We start from the raw sequence: 17,941 nt of genomic DNA, 5'->3' as shown, positions 1-17,941 counted from the left end.
CACATTGGGAGGCTGAGACAGGCAGATTGCTTGAGCCCAGGAGTTCGAGACCAGCCTGGGAAACATGGTGAAACCCTGTCTCTACAAAAATTACAAAAATTGACCAGGCATGGTGGTGTGTGCCTGTAGTCCTATCAATCAGGAAGGCTGAGATGAGAGGATCACTTGAGCCTGGGAGTTTGAGGATGCAGTGAGCCAAGATCACGCCACTGCACTCCAGCCTGGGTAATAGAGCAAGACTCCATCTCAAAAAAAAAAAAAAAAAAAGGTTACATACCTAGGAACAAATGTAACAAGAATATGCAAGAACCATATGAAGAGAGCTTTAAAACACTACTGGAAACAAAAAAAGACTTGGACATATGGAAAGGCATGGTATGTTCTTAGGAAGATTTAAAATCATAAACCTGTCAGTGCTCCTTAATTTAATCTATAAGTTAACATGATCTCCGTAAAAAAATACCAATAGTACTTTTTGCTTATTTGCTTATTTTCTTGAGAGAAATGATTGTAAAGCTCATACAGAAAAAATATGTAGACTAGAATAACCAGAAATATCCTGAGAAAGAAAAGAATGAGATACTAGCCTCGTTAATATCTATAATAGATATTAGAATCTGTTATAAAGCTATAATAATTCCACTATAATTGCAAACAATAAACACTATGTGCCAGGCACTGTTCTAAGCCCTTTAAATAGAACAATTCATTTAATTCTCTTAACAGCCCATTGAGATTAACCTATTCAAACTCACACTGCCAATAAGTGACAGAGCTCAGATTTGAACTCAAGTGCTAGCTCCAGAACACATGCTGTCTTCATCACCACACTCTTCATTACCAGCACATTTATTATTGACATATTAATAGATAGGCGATCAATGGACCAGAATCAAAAGCTTAGAAATTGACTCAAATATAAAAATAAAATTAATCTACATTGGGGAGGGCATTTAAATCAATGAGCACAACTGGTAGCCATGTTAGGAATATGATACTGCATCTTGTATGCAAATAAATTCTAGATGGATCAAAAATTTCAATATAGGCTGGCTACAGTGGCTCATACCTATAATCCCAGCACTTTGGGAGGCCAAGGTGGGAGGATTGCTTGAACCCAGGAGTTCAAGACTAGCCTGGGCAACTTAGTAATGAAATCTGTCTCTACAAAAAAACGCTTTTTTTTTTTCAACCAGCATGGTGTGGTGGCGCATACTTATATTAGCTTGGTGCAAAGGTAATTCCGGGTTTTGCCATTCATGACAATAGTCTCAGCTACTCGAAAGGCTCAGGTGAGGGGATCACTTGAGCCCGGAAGTTGGAGGCTTCAGTGAGCCATGATCACACCACTGCACTCCAGCCTGGGAGACAGAGTGAGACCCTGTCTCAAAAAAAAAAAAAAAATACAAAAAACAAAAACATAAACATAAAGAAACCCCAGGAAGATGTTCTTACAATCTCACAGAAGGGAAGATGTTTCTAAGACAGCTGATAAAAAAAACCTGGAAGCCGTAAAAGAAAAGATTGATATATTTTGTTGCAGAAAGAGGAAAAAAATTTGCTTGCCAACAAATACTGTAAACAAGAACAAAAGATTAACAACAAACAAAGTATTTACAACTCATATCACAGATGAAGGGCTTCTGTATCTGGTTTCTTTCACTTAGTGTTTTCTTTTCTTTGTTTTTATTTAAGTTCTGGGGTACATGTGCAGGATGTGCAGGTTTGTTACATCGCTTGCTAAACGTGTGCCATAGTGGTTTGCTGCACAGATCAACCCATCACTTAGGTATTAAGCCCAGTATGCATTAGCTATTTTTTCTAATGCTCTCCCTCCCCCGACCTCACCCCCCAACAGGCCCCAGTATGTGTTGTTCCCCTCTCTGTGTCCATGTGTTCTCATTGTTCAGCTCCCACTTATAAGTGAGAGCATGTGGTATTTGGTTTTCTGTTCCTGCATTAGTTTGCTGAGGATAATGGCTTCCAGCTCCATCCATGTCCCTGCAAAGGACATGATCTCATTCCTTTTTATAGCTGTATCACTTAACTTGTTTTCAAGATTTATCCATGTTGTAACATGTATCAGTACTTTATTCCTTTTTGTGGCTAAATAATATTCCATTGTATGGTTATACCACATTTTGTCTATCCGTTCATCCATTGATAGACATTGGATTGTTTCCACTTTTTGGCTATCATGAATAATGCTGCTGTGGATGTTTGTGTACACACTTTTGTGTGAATGCGTTTTCAGTTCTCTTGGATATATACCTAGGAGTGGAATGTTGGGTCATGTGGTAATTCTGTGTTTAAAAGAACAGCCAAACTGTTTTCCAAAATGCCTGCACTCTGTTACATTCCCAGCAACAGTTTATGAGGGTTACAATTTCTCCACATTCTTGCCAACACTTGATATTGTGTGACTTTTTAAATATAGCCAGCCTAGTAGGTGTGAAATTTTATCTCACTCTGCTTTTGATTTATATTTTCCTGATGACTAATGAATGATGTCAAACATCTTTTTACATGCATATTAGCCATTTGTGTATCTTGTCTGGAGAAATGTTCATCCACATTGTGGTATGTATCAGCACTTCATTCCTTTTTACTGCTATGTAGTATTCTGTTGTATGAATATAGCACACTTTGCTTTTTGTTTACTTGTTAATGTACACTTGGGTTGTATACAGTTTTTGCCCATTATGAATAAATCTTTTAGGAACATTTGTCTCCAGGTCTTTTTATGGATGTGTGTTTTCATTTATGTTGGGTAAATACCTAAGGGTTGAATTACTGACTGCTTTCTAAAACAGTTGTACCATCTTACATTCCCCCCAGCAATGTATGAGAATTCCAGTTGTTACAATTGCTTGTTAACATTTGGTGTTGTCAGTCTTTTGCATTTTATCTATTCTAGTGGTTGTGAAATGAAATCTCATTGTGGTTTTAGTTTGCATTTCCCTGATGACTAATGATGTTGAATACTTTTTATTGCTTGTTGGTCATTTGTATATCTTCCTTTGTGAAGTGTCTCTTCAAATATTTTGCCCAATTTTTAGTGGGTTGTCTTTTTATTATCCAGTGGTAGGGGTTCTTTACACATTCTGGTTGCAAGTCAGATATATTCATCACAAATATTTTCTCCCTCTGTGGCCTTTTTATTTATTTCCTTAGTGATGTCTTTCATTGAGCAGAAGTTTTAATTTTTTAGCATTTTTTTTTTCTTTTATGGTAAGAAAATGCCTTCTTTTATGGTAAGTTAATGCCTTCTGGGTCCAGTCTAAAAAATCTTTGCCTACCCTAAGTTTGTGACAGTGTTACCCTATATTTCTTTCTAAAAGCATTAGAGGTTTAACTTTTATGCTTAGGTCTATAATCCATCCTGAATTAGTTTTTGTTGGTAGTTTAAGATTGAGGGTCAAGGTCTTACCCTGCTCCCCTCATGGATAGCCAGTTGATACAGTATGATTTGTTGAAAAGACTTTCCTTTTCTACTTATTTTGGTTCCTTTGTTTAAAAAAAAAAAATCAATTGACCGCATATTAATATGTGCATATCTATCTCTGGATTCTCTGTTCTGTTCCATTGATCTAAGGCAGTGTATGCCCTTCAACTTTTTCTTTTTGAAGATTGTTTTATTCATTCAAGGCCCTTTGCATTTCCATGTAAAATTTAGAATAAACTTGTTCATTTCTATAAAAAAAAAAGCCTGAGAATTGGATTGAAATTGTTAAGAATCGCCAGGCACGATGGCTCACAATTGTAATCCCAGTGCTTTGGGAGGCCAAGGCGGGTGGATCACCAGAGGTCAGGAGTTCGAGACCAGCCTGACCAACATGGAGAAACCCCCATCTCTACTAAAAATACAAAAAAAAAAAAAAATTAGCTGGGCGTGGTGGCGGGTGCCTGTAATCCCAGCTAGTCAGGAGGCTGAGGCAGAAGAATTGCTTGAACCCGAAAGGCAGAGGTTGCAGTGAGCCAAGATCACGCCACTAACTCCAACCTGGTGACAGAGCAAGACTCTGTCTCAAAAAAAAAAAAAAAAATTTATTAAGAATCTATAGATCGGCCGGGCACAGTGCTCACGCCTGTAATCCCAGCATTTTGGGAGGCCGAGATGGGCGGATCACGAGGTCAGGAGATCGAGACCATCCTGGCTAACACGGTGAAACCCCGTCTCTACTAAAAAAAACAAAAAACTAGCTGGGCAAGGTGGCGGGTGCCTGTAGTCCCAGCTACTCAGGAGGCTGAGGCAGGAGAATAGTGTAAACCTGGGAGGCAGAACTTGCAGTGAGCTGAGATCCGGCCACTGCACTCCAGCCCAGGCGACAGAGCGAGACTCCGTCTCAAAAAAAAAAAAAAGAATTTATAGATCAATTAGGGGAAAATTGTCACCTTTACTATATTGAATCTTCCAATCCATAAACATGGTACATTTTCCCTTAGGTCTTCTTTAATTTCTCTCAACAATATTTTATTGTGTTTAATGTACAGATCTTAAACATTCTATTAAATTTATCCCGAAATAGTTCATGTTTCCTGCTATTCTTGTAAATGGCATATTTTAAAAATTTGTCTTTTAGCTAACTTTACACTTTGCATTTCAAGAATATAGAAATATAACTGCTTTTTTTTTTATATTACCCTTGTATCCTGTGACCTTGCTAAACTCCCTTATTAGTTCTAGTAGTTTCTTTGTAGATTTCTTAGATTACTCTACATAGAAAATCCTGTCATGTGCAAGTAAAGACAGCTTTATTTCTTTCTTTCCAATCTTGATATAACTTCTTTTCTCTTTCTTTCTTTATTGGACCTTTATTACAATGTTATATAGAAGTGATGAGAGCAGATAGCCTTGCCTTGTTTCCAAGTGTGACAGAACAGTTTTCAGTCTTCCAAATTAAGTTATATTTTTCATAGATTCTCTTTATTAAGTAAAGGAAATTTTCTTTTTCTTTTTTTTTTTTTTTGAGATGGAGTCTGGCTCTGTCACCCAGGCTGGAGTGCAGTGGCGCGATCTCGGCCCACTGCAAGCTCCGCTAATTTTTTTGTATTTTTAGTAGAGACAGGGTTTCACTGTGTTAGCCAGGATGGTCTCGATCTCCTGACCTCAGGTGATCCACCCGCCTCGGCCTCCCAAAGTGCTGGGATTACAGACGTGAGCCATCGCACCCAGCCGGAAGTTCACTTTTCTTTTTAGTTTGCTGAGAATTTTTATTGTGAATCAGTATTCAGAATTGTTGACATCTATTGAGATGATTATGTGAATTTTCCCCTTTATGCTATTAATGTGGACAAATCCACTTAGTGATTATTTGTTATCCTTTTTATATACTGCTGTATTCCTTTTACTAATATTTTGTTAATGATTTTTGCATCTATCTGCATGAGGTATTTTAGGCTACAGTTTTCTTTTCTTGTAATATCTTTGTCTTATTTGAGAGTCAGCATTATGCTAGCCTCATAAAATCAGTTTTGTTTTGTTTTGTTTTGTTTTTTGAGATGGAGTGTCACTCTGTCACCCAGGCTAGAGTGCAGTGGCGCAATCTCAGCTCACTGCAACCTCTGCCTCCTGGGTTCAAGCAATTCTCCTGCCTCAGCCTCCCTAGTACCTGAGATTACAGGTGCCTGCCACCACGCCCAGCTAATTTTTGTATTTTAGTAGAGACAGGATTTCACCATGTTGGCCAGGTTGGTCTCCAACTCCTAACCTTAAGCGATCCACCCACCTCGTCCTCCCAAAGTGCTGAGATTGCAGGTGTGATCCACCACACCCAGCATAAAATCAGTTTTGAAGTGTCTTCTTCTTTTCTGAAAGAGTTTATTTAAGATTGGTGATATATTTTTTTAATGTCTCTTTTTCTATGAAGACTTTTCTGAACTTTAGGTTTAATATGCATTTTTCTAGCTTTTTCTTAACTTGTCATGCATATAATTATGTCTTCCTCATTAGACTGTCAGCTTCGTGAGAGCATTTATCTGTCTTGCTTTCCCCTATGCTCTTAGCATCTAGATAAGTGCCTGCTTCAAAGTATCATATATGTAAATGAATATTTACTGAATTGTGTTAAAGGGAAAATAAGAGACCAGAAAAACTGGGAATTGTGACACAATACTAAAGACAATATAAAAAGACTTTTTTAAAAAGTTACATTGGGAGCAAAAAGAACAAGGAGGCCTAGGTGGGTGGTATCATATTGATGAATGAAAGAAAGAAAATAGAGCATTCACCTCTATTTTGGTTTAGTCTTCTCTGTCAAAGAGAATACTCTTTGGACCGGAAAAGATAAAATAAACACTGGTTACAGGGAATGCAATCAAACATAGTTGAGATTGAAAGAGGTCACACAACTGCTTTAAATGATTTCAAGTTCCTTAATCTAATATTTCAAGATACTGAGGACTAGGCTGGGCGCTGTGGCTCACGCATGTAATCCCAGCACTTTGGGAGGCTGAGGTGGGTGGATCACCTGAGGTCAGGAGTTCGAGACCAGCCTGGATAACATGGCGAAACCCTGTCTCTACTAAAAATACAAAAATTAGCTGGACGTGGTGGCAAGCACCTATAATCCCAGGTACTATGGAGGCTGAGGCTGGAAAATCACTTGAACCCAGGAGGCAGAGGTTGCAAAGAGCCAAGGTCGCACCATTGCACTCCAGCCTGGGTGACAAGTGAAACTCTGTCTCAAAAAAAAAAAAAAGATACTGAGGACTAGTCAGTCTTTGAGAAAGTGTGCATGGGGAGGGGGAAATAGGGGATGAGGGTCGGGGATGGGTAGAAATTTCAGAAGACTGGAGTCAAGGAACTAATATTCAGGAGGTCACTTCAGCAGACTTGACATCCATCTTAGACAATATTCTTAAACTACTTATGAACAAGAATAAATTAAGAGGCCAGGCACAGTGGCTCATGCCTGAAATCCCAGCACTTTGGGAGGTGGAGGCTGGCAGATCACTTGAGGTCAGGAGTTTGAGACCAGCCTGGCCAACATAATGAAAACCCATCTCTACTAAAAATACAAAAATATAGCTGGCTGTGGTAGTACGTACCTGTAATCCCAGCTACTTGAGAGGCTGAGGCAGGAGAATCCCTTGAACCCGGGAGGCAGCGGTTGCAGTGAGCCAAGATTGTGCCACTGCACTCCAGCCTGTGTGATGGAGTGAGACTCTGTCAAAAAAAATTTCTTAAAAAGAATAAATTAAGAAAAGGAAGTTGGGATCACTGTAAGCTTACCAGAATTTATTGAAGATGGAGACAGAAAAGGGGAGGAAGTAGGAGGTAAAGAGGGGAAGGAAGAAGGGAAGAGAAGAAAATAAAGGGGAAGGTAAGGAAGGGGAGGGGAAGGAAAAGGAATAGGAACATATCCCAGGCTTAGTGGGTAAAGAAGATTTGATTTCAACCCTGGCTTTTTTATTTCTCAATAAAATGATGTTAGGCAAGTTATTAATTGCTATAAGCCAGATTTCCTTATTGGTAAAATTGAAATGATAAGAGAAGCTACTTCATAGAGTAGTTCTGATGAGTAAATTAAATAATGTGTATAAAGTGCTTATTTATCAAAAGCAGTGATAACTGTGAAGGGGGTGAATGATGGTAATGAGAATAATACTGACAGAGAAGGAACAGGAGTAGTCAATGTAAACTTACTCCCTTTTTGAAGAGATTACTGCATTGGTAAGTTGGGAGAAATCTGTACAGTATAGCTGTATTTTTTTTTTTTTTTTTTTTTTTGAGACGGAGTCTTGCTCTGTCACCCAAACTGGAGTGCAGTGGCCGAATCTCAGCTCACTGCAAGCTCCACCTCCCAGGTTCACGCCATTCTCCTGCCTCAGCCTCCCGAGTAGCTGGGACTACAGGCGCCCGCCACCTCGCCCGGCTAGTTTTTTGTATTTTTCAGTAGAGACGGGGTTTCACCGTGTTAGCCAGGATGGTCTCGATCTCCTGACCTCGTGATCCGCCCGTCTCAGCCTCCCAAAGTGCTGGGATTACAGGCTTGAGCCACCGCGCCCGGCCAGCTGTATTTAGTATAGCTATATTTAGTATATTTGTTTAGCTCAATTGGATTTCAACAAGACTTTGACAACATCTCCATGACATCCTTGCGAACGAGGAGAAGGAATACAGGCTGGTTGAATAGTCATAAAGTGTGCTGATTAATGGGTTCCTATCATGCTGAAATTCTCCAGAAATATAAATCTGGACTATGTACTTAGCCAAGCTTTTTAAAAAAATCATTATTTGCATAAAAGCATTGATAGCAGGCTAATTAAATTTGGGAACAATAGCTAATAAGCTGGCTGAAAAAAAACAGGACCTAAAAAGAAATAGTATAATACAGAGCGAAGAAGATGGCCTTAATGTCATGAATCTATCACTACTAGCTGTGTGACTTTGAGTAAATTGCTTAACCATCTGAGCCTTTGTTTCCTCATTTTCATGAAGATAATACTACATATTCCATGTGGTTGTGAGAATATAAAAGATAATATATGTGTATTATCACACCTGTAATCCCAGCACTCTGAGAGGCCCAGGGGGGCAGATCACGAGGTCAGGAGATTGAGGCCATCCTGACCAATATGGTGAAATCCCGTTTCTACTAAAAATACAAAGATTAGCTGGGCGTGGTGATGCATGCCTGTAATCCCAGCTACTCGGGAGGCTGAGGCAGGAGAATCACTTGAACCAGGGAGTCGGAGGTTGCCGTGAGCCGAGATTGCACCACTGCACTCCAGCGTGGCGACAGAGCGAGACTCAAATATGTATGTGTGTGTCAAATATATATGGATGTGTGTGTATTATTTATTTCTGTGTTACAAATCTCCCCAAAAAAACCTGGGGGCTTAAAACAATAAACATTTATTATTTCACAGTTTCTAAAGGCCGGGAATCTAAGAGCAGCTTAGTGGGGTGGTTCTGACCCAGAGTCTCTTTTAAGGTTGAAATCAAGATTTTGATTGGGACTGCAGTTATCCAAAGGCTTGAATGGATCTGGAGGGCCTGCTACTAAGCTCACTCATGTGGGAGGCCTCAGATCTTTAGCACATGATCCTCCTGATATAAGGAGCTGGCTTCCCCAGAGCAATTGGTCTTAGAAGGGAAGAACAAGCAGGAAGCCACAGTGCCTTTATCACTTGGCCTCTGACATCACATTCTTTCGCTTTTGTTTTATTTTCTCCATTAGAAACTAGTTGCTAAGTTTAGCTCATACTCAAGGGAAAAAGGAATTAGGATCCACCTCTTGAAATGGGGGAGTATCGTAGAAGTTTGTGGGCATATCTTAAAATGGCAACAATCTAAAAAATACTCAGTACAGTGCTTAGCACATAGGTGCTCCATAAATGGCAGTTGTTATTCTACTATTAATAATCTACACTTAATATACATATACAATTAATATACATGGTCCCTACTATGAAACTGGTGTGGGTAGGACAAGATAAACTCATGATATCTTAGATTCCTAGAAAACACAGAAAAAGAAGTACCACATATCACTACATTCATTACATCTGTTTTGTACACCAAAATGAATGGATTATTTTTGTACTGCATGTAATGCACTAAGAACAGGACTAGTAAAAATAAATTCTAGTAATATTTACTTACTTGTTTGTTTATTTTGAGACAGAGTCTCTCTCTGTTGCTCAGGCTAGAGTGCAATGACACGATCTCAGCTCACTGCAACCTCCGCCTCCTGGGTTCAAGCGATTCCCTGCCTCAGCCTCCCAAGTAGCTGGGACTACACGCATGCACCACAACACTGGCTAATTTTTGTATTTTTAATAGAGATGGGTTTTCACCATGTTGGCCAGGCTGGTCTCGAACGCCTGACCTCAAGTGATCCACCTGCCTCGGCCTCCCAAAGTGCTGGGATTACAGATGTGAGCCACTGGGCCCGCCCAAATTTTAGTAATATTTAATAGGCATACCTAAAATGTATAGTCTGTAAATACCAGTGATGTGAAAAATTTGAATGACAACCTAAAAATGATATTGTATGGTTTTGTTAAAGAGTTTTATATGTATATTTAAATATAGGTATTGATCATCTGAGCATTCATCAAAGTTTAACTGAGTAATATACCAACATGTCTTTCTGAGTGTCCTTTTCTCATTTCCACTTAAAAATGTGCCATAGCTAAGACTGACAGGCCCCAGTCTGCAGCAAAAATGGGGAATACTTGCTAGTTCACACACCTCCCCTGAGGGCAATTTTGGGGGGATGTAAACTAACAAACATAAAAGTATTATATCAGCAAAGGAGTCGATTAAGTAGAAGAGTCGATGTTGACAGTAAAAATTTAGAAGCAATAATTAATATGACTGAATCACTAGATAATCTTTATATATATTATATATATATTTATATATGGGTACATAATACCCATCATTAGCCTCAAAGACTGTCTAATGTTAATTGGAAACAAAAACTTAAGAACTCTCCCACCCAGGTGGACAGAGTAATTTACCGAGCCACTTTGGTAAGATAAGAACATTAGATTGAAGGTAATATCACACCTTAAACTTGTTAATTTATTGGTGTTTCGATTTGCATTAAACATTAGACAGATCCTCAGGCTAGTGGCTGACATGGTAGAACTCTTCTTAGTATCTCACCAAAATAGCAGTCAAACTTCTAAGATGTTCAAAACATAGTTACTAATTTGAAAGTAAGTAAAAACGGTTGCTGAGGAGCCAGTATTTACAGAGGTTATATGCATCTTTGTAGGTGAGGCAGGAAGTCTCCTAAGATTTCACAGGGAGCCTCCTGACTTATAAATGCATAAATCACAGTATCGATTTGGTCAGTAGTGATAGATAAAAAGTAGTGACGTGGGTTTTAACCATTGCTAGCCTTAGCCACACACTGACAGTTGTGATAACAGAAAAGGGAGTTATTAGAGATCCAAATAGTGAAGAGAAAATATATATTTAAAAAACAGTATTTTAAGATAGGTAGTCATTTACTGTGTAGAGGACAAATAAATGGCTTTATACGTCTTTTTGTTCTTTTTTTTTTTTTTGGGACCGAGTTCTACTCTTGTTGCCCAAGCTGGAATGCAATGGTGCGATCTCAGCTCACCACAACCTCTGCCTCCCAGGTTCAAGCGATTCTCCTGCCTCAGGTTCCCGAGTAGCTGGGATTACAGGCATGCACCCAGCTAATTTTTTTGTGTGTTTTTAGTAGAGACGGGGTTTCTGTATGTGGGTAAGGCTGGTCTCAAACTCCCGACCTCAGGTGATCCGCCCGCCTTGGCCTCCCAAAGTGCTGGGATTACAGGCGTGAGCCACTGCAGCTGGCATGTCTTTTTGTTCTTTAAGAGTATCTATTATGGTCCAAGAAAATGATAAGTATGCACAATGTTGAACCACAGTTGATAAACAAAAGGTAACTGATGTTCACTGTCATCTTTTTTTTTTTTAATTCTTCAGCTAAAACAGCGGAAGAGGTGATTTATTATAGGGTTGTTACACTCGGCCACAAATAAACACAGAAATAGTCCAGAGTGTCACAAGTCCAGGGCAGAGGACCAACATGGGCAGTTTTGTTTATGAGCAAGGTGGGTCTCAGAGGTGATCAGCTATCAGAGGGCGATGAAGTTCTAGATCCATTGAGACAACCTCTAGACAGTAGCATGCAGTCCCACAACTTGTACCAGCATCCCCAGCACCTGGCATTCCATGTTTCTGCTCCTGTGGCCTCCACGATGCAACAAGCTAGCGGTTTACTTGGACCTCTGCCTCATCTTTCTTCTTTTGCGCTGCAGACTGCGCATTCGCTTCTTCCTCCACTTGGCTCTCATGGCGCAGAGGCTTCCAAGAAAACGGCGCTAAGGCCGAGAGCCACTATCATCTTTTTTAGGAAGCCGAGTAAGTTTGTGATGTCGTTTACAGAGACTTCTATCAAATATTAAAATGTCTTAAGATGGGAAAAAAAAAAAAAAAGCTTTGACACTCAAGTAGGTTTTACGTATTAACCTATATAGAATGCACATGGAAGAAAGGGTCAGAGAGGTCCCTGGAAATGCCGTGTACTGATTCAGCATCATGGGGGTTGCACAGCCTGCACTGTGAGTAATAATTATAATAATAGCTATTATTTAATGAGCATTTACCATGTGCCAGGAATTAGGTTAAATCTTTACATGAATTATGGTATTGAGCCCTTTTATCCACCCCTTGAGTAGATATTATTATATCTATTTTAAAGATAAGGAAATTGAGACATAGTGGTTAAAAATTTACCTAACATTGGCCGGGCACGGTGGCTCACGCCTGTAATCCCAGTACTTTGGGAGGCTGAGGCAGGCAGATCATGAGGTCAAGAGATGGAGACCATCCTAGCTAACACGGTGAAACCCCATCTCTTCTAAAAATACAAAAAAAAAAATAGCTGGGCACATCCAGCTACTCGGGAATCTGAGGCGGGAGAATCACTTGAACCCAGGAGGCAGAGGTTGCAGTTAGCCGAGATCACGACACTGCACTCCAGCCTGGGTGACAGAGCGAGACTCCATCTCAAAAAAAAAAAAAGAATGAATGAGGATCTCCTCCTTTATTATTTATTCATGTGACCCTTTCTTCTCCCTCACCCTGTGGGAGGCTGAATAATGGTCCTAAAGATATTCAGGCCCTAATCCAGGATTATCCAGGTGAACCCTAAATGTAATCACAAGTGTCCTTTTAAGAGGGAGTCAGAGAGAGGTTTGATGATGGGAGAGGAAGAAGGCAATGTGACACCAGAAGTGGATGTGTTTGGAGCAGGGAAGTGACTGTGATGTGGGGCCACAAGCCAAGGAATGAGGATAACTTCTAGAAACTGGAAAAAGAAAGGAAACTGATTCTCCCCTAGAACCTCCAGAAGGAACCAGCTTGCTGACACCTTGATTTTAGTCCCATTGAGACTCATTTTGGACTTCTGGCATCTAGAACTCTAAGAGAATAAATTTCTGTTGTTTTAAGCTACCAAATTATGGTAATATTTTATAGCAACCATAGGAATTGAATACATATCCCATATTACTGGCTTCAGGACTTATTTGCTTTATACTTTCTCCTTGTATTTTTCCTACACTTTGTAATTGTTTATTACTTCCTGAATGCAACTGAGAGTGTGTAAATAACATATTTGTAAAAGCATTGTTTCAGATAAAGTCTAAAAAAGAGGTCTTTTATTTTAGAAGAATATGCAATCTTATGGCTATCCCATATCCCAGCCTTTCCAATGGCTGCAAAAGGGAAAATTATGAGATGAATGTTGTCAAGTGTATAATGAAAGGAAATCTTTTCAACGTGAATGATTAATGAACTTGTAGAAAAATGTCCACCATAATGAGAGTCACACCAGTTAATCATAACCCACATCTCTGACTAGGAACGCAGTAGGTTTCCCTCACTCCCACCACTCTTTATTTGGAGATTTGTTGAAACCTACAAGAAAATTATGAGAATAGTATGAAGGCACCTGTCTGCCCTTCACCAAATGCTAACTAACATGTCACCATATTTGTGAACAATAGATAGATAATTTGAAACTAAGTTATGGGAATCATGACATCTTACCCCTCACATCCCTCATCTCCTAAGAGTAAGGACTTTCTCCTCTTCTCCTGCATAACTCCAATGTCATTTGAGAAAATAACACTAATTTTATAATATCACCTAACATTCAGTCCGGTGCAAATTACAATTTCCCCAGTTGTTCCTAAACATTATTAATAGCTGTTTGTTTTCTGACCCAGCATCCAATCAAGGTTTAACATTGTACTTGGTAATGTCTGTTTAGTTTCTTTTAATCTGGAACAGACCCCTTACAATTTTGTTTTCATGATACTGACTTCTTTGTGTTTTCCTGATCCTCCTGCACTAGAATGTAAATTTTACAGGGGCAGGGATTTTCATCTCTTTGTTCATAGCCATGTCCTTGGCATTGAAAATGGTGCCGAGCACTTTGTAAATATTTGTTTAATAACTAGATGAGTGAATAATTAATACAAGTATAATGAGTGTCATGAAAGGTGATTTAGAGGATGCCAAGGGGCCTGAGAATCTAACCTGTTGTTGTTTGTGTGTAACTCTTACCTCTGCATTACATATATTGTGTTACACATATACGTGTTCCAGGCTTGAGCAAAGGGCTCATTTTACAAATCAATGGGGAGATATAAGTGTAATAAATATAAATAAGAATTGAATTTTAAAAAATACCTAAGTTGGTCAAGATAAAAAGGCATGATAGCAGGCACTTTAACAGCAAAACTACAAGAGACTTAAGCTGAGTTTGGGCAGCTGTGTGATGTGACTGGCAAGACACTAAATTAGCTTTAGACTTAATACAATAAGAACAGAGGCCATAATGAAGAAGGCGATTGTCTTGCTCTATTTATTCATTCTTTCATTCGATAAATATTTATTGAGTGCGTCCTGTGTCCCAGGCACTGTTTTGGTGCTGGATATACAGAATTGAGCACAACAAAGTCTTCAACCACATGGAGCTTACATTCCATGATGAACAAACAATACTTAAGGTTTTGAGGGTAGGGGCTCCGTGCTTTCACAAGAGAGGCAACATAGTGTAATGGTCAAGAGCAGTGGTTTTTGAGTCAAGAGACATAGGTTTGAGTCCTAGTTTGTATACTTTTTGGCTGCTTGGTCTCAGGTAAGTTCCTTAAGCTCTCAGAGCCTGAGTTTCCCCAGTAGTAAGGTCATGGCAAATAACAGTACAGCCTCATCGGTTGGGAAGGGATGTAAGCGAGATAATGCATGAGAATTGTCTCACATGGTGCCTGGCACTTAATAGCTTCTTGATAAATGTTAGTTGTTGTTTTCATCATTATTAACATTGACTGACTAAAACATGCCTTACTAGAAAAGGCATTTGAAACCAAATGATGAAGAACAGTTCAAGGAACTAGGGATGTTAAACTCATAGAAAAGTAAATGGAGTACATGCTTACTGGTTTCAAATACTTGATGATGTAGCATGTGACCTGAGCTTACTTATTCTGTGTGGCCCCAGAAAACAGAATTAGGTCCAGCGGTGGAAGTTACCAGGAAGACAGCTTTCACAATGTAAGAAGAAATGTTCTTAATAATTAGAATTATCTATAAATAGAGCTGCTTGAGAGGAAATGGATTTTCTGTCATTGGAGATAATAAAGCACATACTAGACATGTGCTCTCCAATATGTAGCCGCTAGCCTCCCATGGCTGTTTAAATTTAAATTAACTAAAATTAAATACAGTTATAAAAACAGAGGATAGGATGGTGGCTTCCAGGGATTGGGGGAGGGAGACATGGGGTATTATTGTTCAATTGGTATAAAGTTACAGTTATGCAAGATGAATCGATTCTAAAGATCTGCTGTATAGCATAATGCCTGTAACTAACAAAATTAGGAACTTAACAATCTATTAAGAGGGTAGATCTCATGTCAAGTATTCTTACCATACACACACACACACACACACACAGAGAGAAACTTTTGACGGTGTGGATATGCCTATTATCTTTATGGTAGTAGTGATTTCACCGTTTTATGCACGTATCCAAGCTCATCAAATTGTACATATTAAATATGTATAGTTTTTTGTATGTCAGTTAAACCTCACTAAAGCTAATTTTTAAGAAATTAAATACAAATACAATTCAGTTATTTAGTCACATTAGTCACATTTCAAAGTGCTCACAAGCCACATATGGCTAGTGGTTACTGCCATATTAGTGCAGAGTAACAAACATTGCCATCATCACAGAAAGTTCTGTTGTATAGTGCTGTTCTGGACAATGACTGAACAAAGATGTTAAAGAAGAAAGAGGCACAAGATGAGAAAGAAGAGCTGAATTAATTAGGTAACTTGTAAAGTCCATTCTAAGCCTCAGTTTTATAGATCATTAAAGGTCATCTTTTTAACTATGTAATAATAGTAGACAGATAGTCATTTCATTTTGGAATAAAGGAAGAGTTATTCTCACAGAAATAAAACTGTTGTGTTGTTTGGAGATATTTTTATTTTACTGGTTTGACTTAAAAATTGCTTCTTGTCAGCTCATCACTCTAGTTAGAAAAATAAATTTCTGAGGGGAAATGGCCTAGCAATGGCACAGCCCAGGAGAAGTACAGTAATCGTTGCATCTTTTTCCTGAAAGAACTTCCCATGATTGTTTAGTTCAGCCTGAAGAGCCATTTGTGACGCTTGAAAATCAATGAGGGGGAAAAACGGGACTGAGCTGGGCCGGTTTTCAAAGGACATGAGGGGTGAGTCTTGTTTCAGTTGCTAGTATTAGACAGGATTTCATTTATGAACTTTGTTCTCTTGTCCAACTCCAGTTCCTACAGGTTTCCTTTTTCCTTTGCTCTCCAGTCAAAAGGAAGAATACTCATATGATTATTAGAAATACTGGAGCAATAAATTGTTTGAGGGACTTGAAACACCCTTTTTTTCTTTCCCTTCAAAGCCTTAAATGATACTTGCCTCATTGAAGCTTACATGATCGTTAAAAGCAGTCCTGCCAGGGTGTTGTAATATATGTTTTAGCTGCCAATTGAAAGAAAATCTCTACCAAACTAATCTTTGAGTCATACAGAATTTTTTATTTTCTATTTTTGATGTCTTGGGTGTTCCGGCAACTTTTTCATCACCTGCCATATACAAAATTCCCATATCTTATTTCAGCCAAAAATGAATCCTGGTATCACCTCTAACAATTACAAATTTCTAGCCCTTTTCAACTATGTTATTATTTGCCTATTTTATTTATTGCAGAGAAGTTCCCAAGGAGTAATGTCTTGGAGAAACAGAAATAACACCATAGAAGAGCAGTAGTTTTATGGACATTGAGAGTATCATTGCAAAACCTGATTTTTTTGCATCTTCGTGGCTTCAGTTTCGAGTAATTGTAGATTGGCAGAGGCCAAGCTGTTTTCAATTTGACCCTTGATTAAGCTAAAAACTACATAACAACTAAGGGTACCCTATTTCCTGTTACAGAGAAAGATACATAAAAGGGCCAGATTAACAAGAAAGCAAATCGCCAGTCTGGAGTATGACCAGAGAATGTGTAACTCTAATAAGCACACCAAGGGATTCTGGTGAACAGACTAATTTGGGGAACTGCCTCGGTCCACGTTATTTTGTAAAGGAATGATTGAAGAACCTTTTTCTGAATTTTTAAAAATAAGACATCAATTTTTTATTGTAGTAAAATGTATGTAACATAAAACTTATCATTTTCACCATTTTTAAATATACAATTCAATGGTATTAAGTACAACCATCACCATGCATTTCTAGAACTTTTTCATCATCCTAAACTGAAACTGTACCCATTAAACAATAACTCCTCGTTCCCTGCTCCTTTCCCTCCCAGGCTCTAGTAACCTCTATAACACTTTCTGTCCCTCTGAATTTGCCTGTTCTAGGTCCCTCATATAAGTGAAGAGATAATTGGTTTTTAGCAAAAGTTGAATTGCTTTCTTGCCTGGAGGCATGGGTCTGAGTGAAGGGGAGCAAACATTAATTGGTGTCTTGACATGACAAGTCAAGGTCACATTCAGATTTACTGGATTTATCTCAAGCAATAGAAAACTGTGTTTGTAAACTTTGGTTCCATGAAATCATACAGACTCCTTTTATTCTAATTATTTTTATCATGACCTGTGTATTCACCTATGAAATTCATTCATTTGAAATTGTTACTGACTAGTTGGTAATATTCAATCTGATTTTCTCATAAAAAGTAGTAAGTATGCTTCTGAAAATCTCCTCTCAATCATGTCATTCTAAACAATTTCTGCAATATTAAGGCCCAGCAGAAAAAAAAAAAAAAAAAATGTTACTATCAAAATGTTTCCAATGTTCAAAAGCAGAAGAATTAGCACTTTTTAGTTTCTTTTTATAAAATGTATCTACTTCAAGCCATAGCAAATTTGAAAT

The 17,941-nt window shown here is 38.5% G+C and overlaps 2 protein-coding genes across 4 annotated transcripts in view; one reads left to right on the top strand and one right to left on the bottom strand.

Moving 5' to 3' along the window:
• The window catches only part of C13H11orf49 (chromosome 13 C11orf49 homolog), a 217,909-nt gene that overhangs the window by 131,231 nt on the left and 68,737 nt on the right, over nt 1-17,941 (top strand). The window lies entirely within an intron of this gene.
• Nucleotides 11,416-11,824, bottom strand: LOC111544900 (60S ribosomal protein L41-like). The gene has a single exon (XM_023215692.2). The coding sequence runs from the start codon at nt 11,806-11,808 to the stop codon at nt 11,731-11,733; it is 78 nt and encodes a 25-aa protein (XP_023071460.1). The 5' UTR covers nt 11,809-11,824; the 3' UTR covers nt 11,416-11,730.

This window comes from Piliocolobus tephrosceles, chromosome 13 (assembly GCF_002776525.5).
Source record: "Piliocolobus tephrosceles isolate RC106 chromosome 13, ASM277652v3, whole genome shotgun sequence".
NCBI lineage: Eukaryota > Metazoa > Chordata > Mammalia > Primates > Cercopithecidae > Piliocolobus > Piliocolobus tephrosceles.
This window is presented reverse-complemented; position numbering and strand designations above follow the sequence as displayed.

Coding starts and splice junctions, on each gene's coding strand:
- LOC111544900 (XM_023215692.2), bottom strand. CDS start 11,808: ATGAGAGCCAAGTGGAGGAAGAAGCGAATGCGCAGTCTGCAGCGCAAA.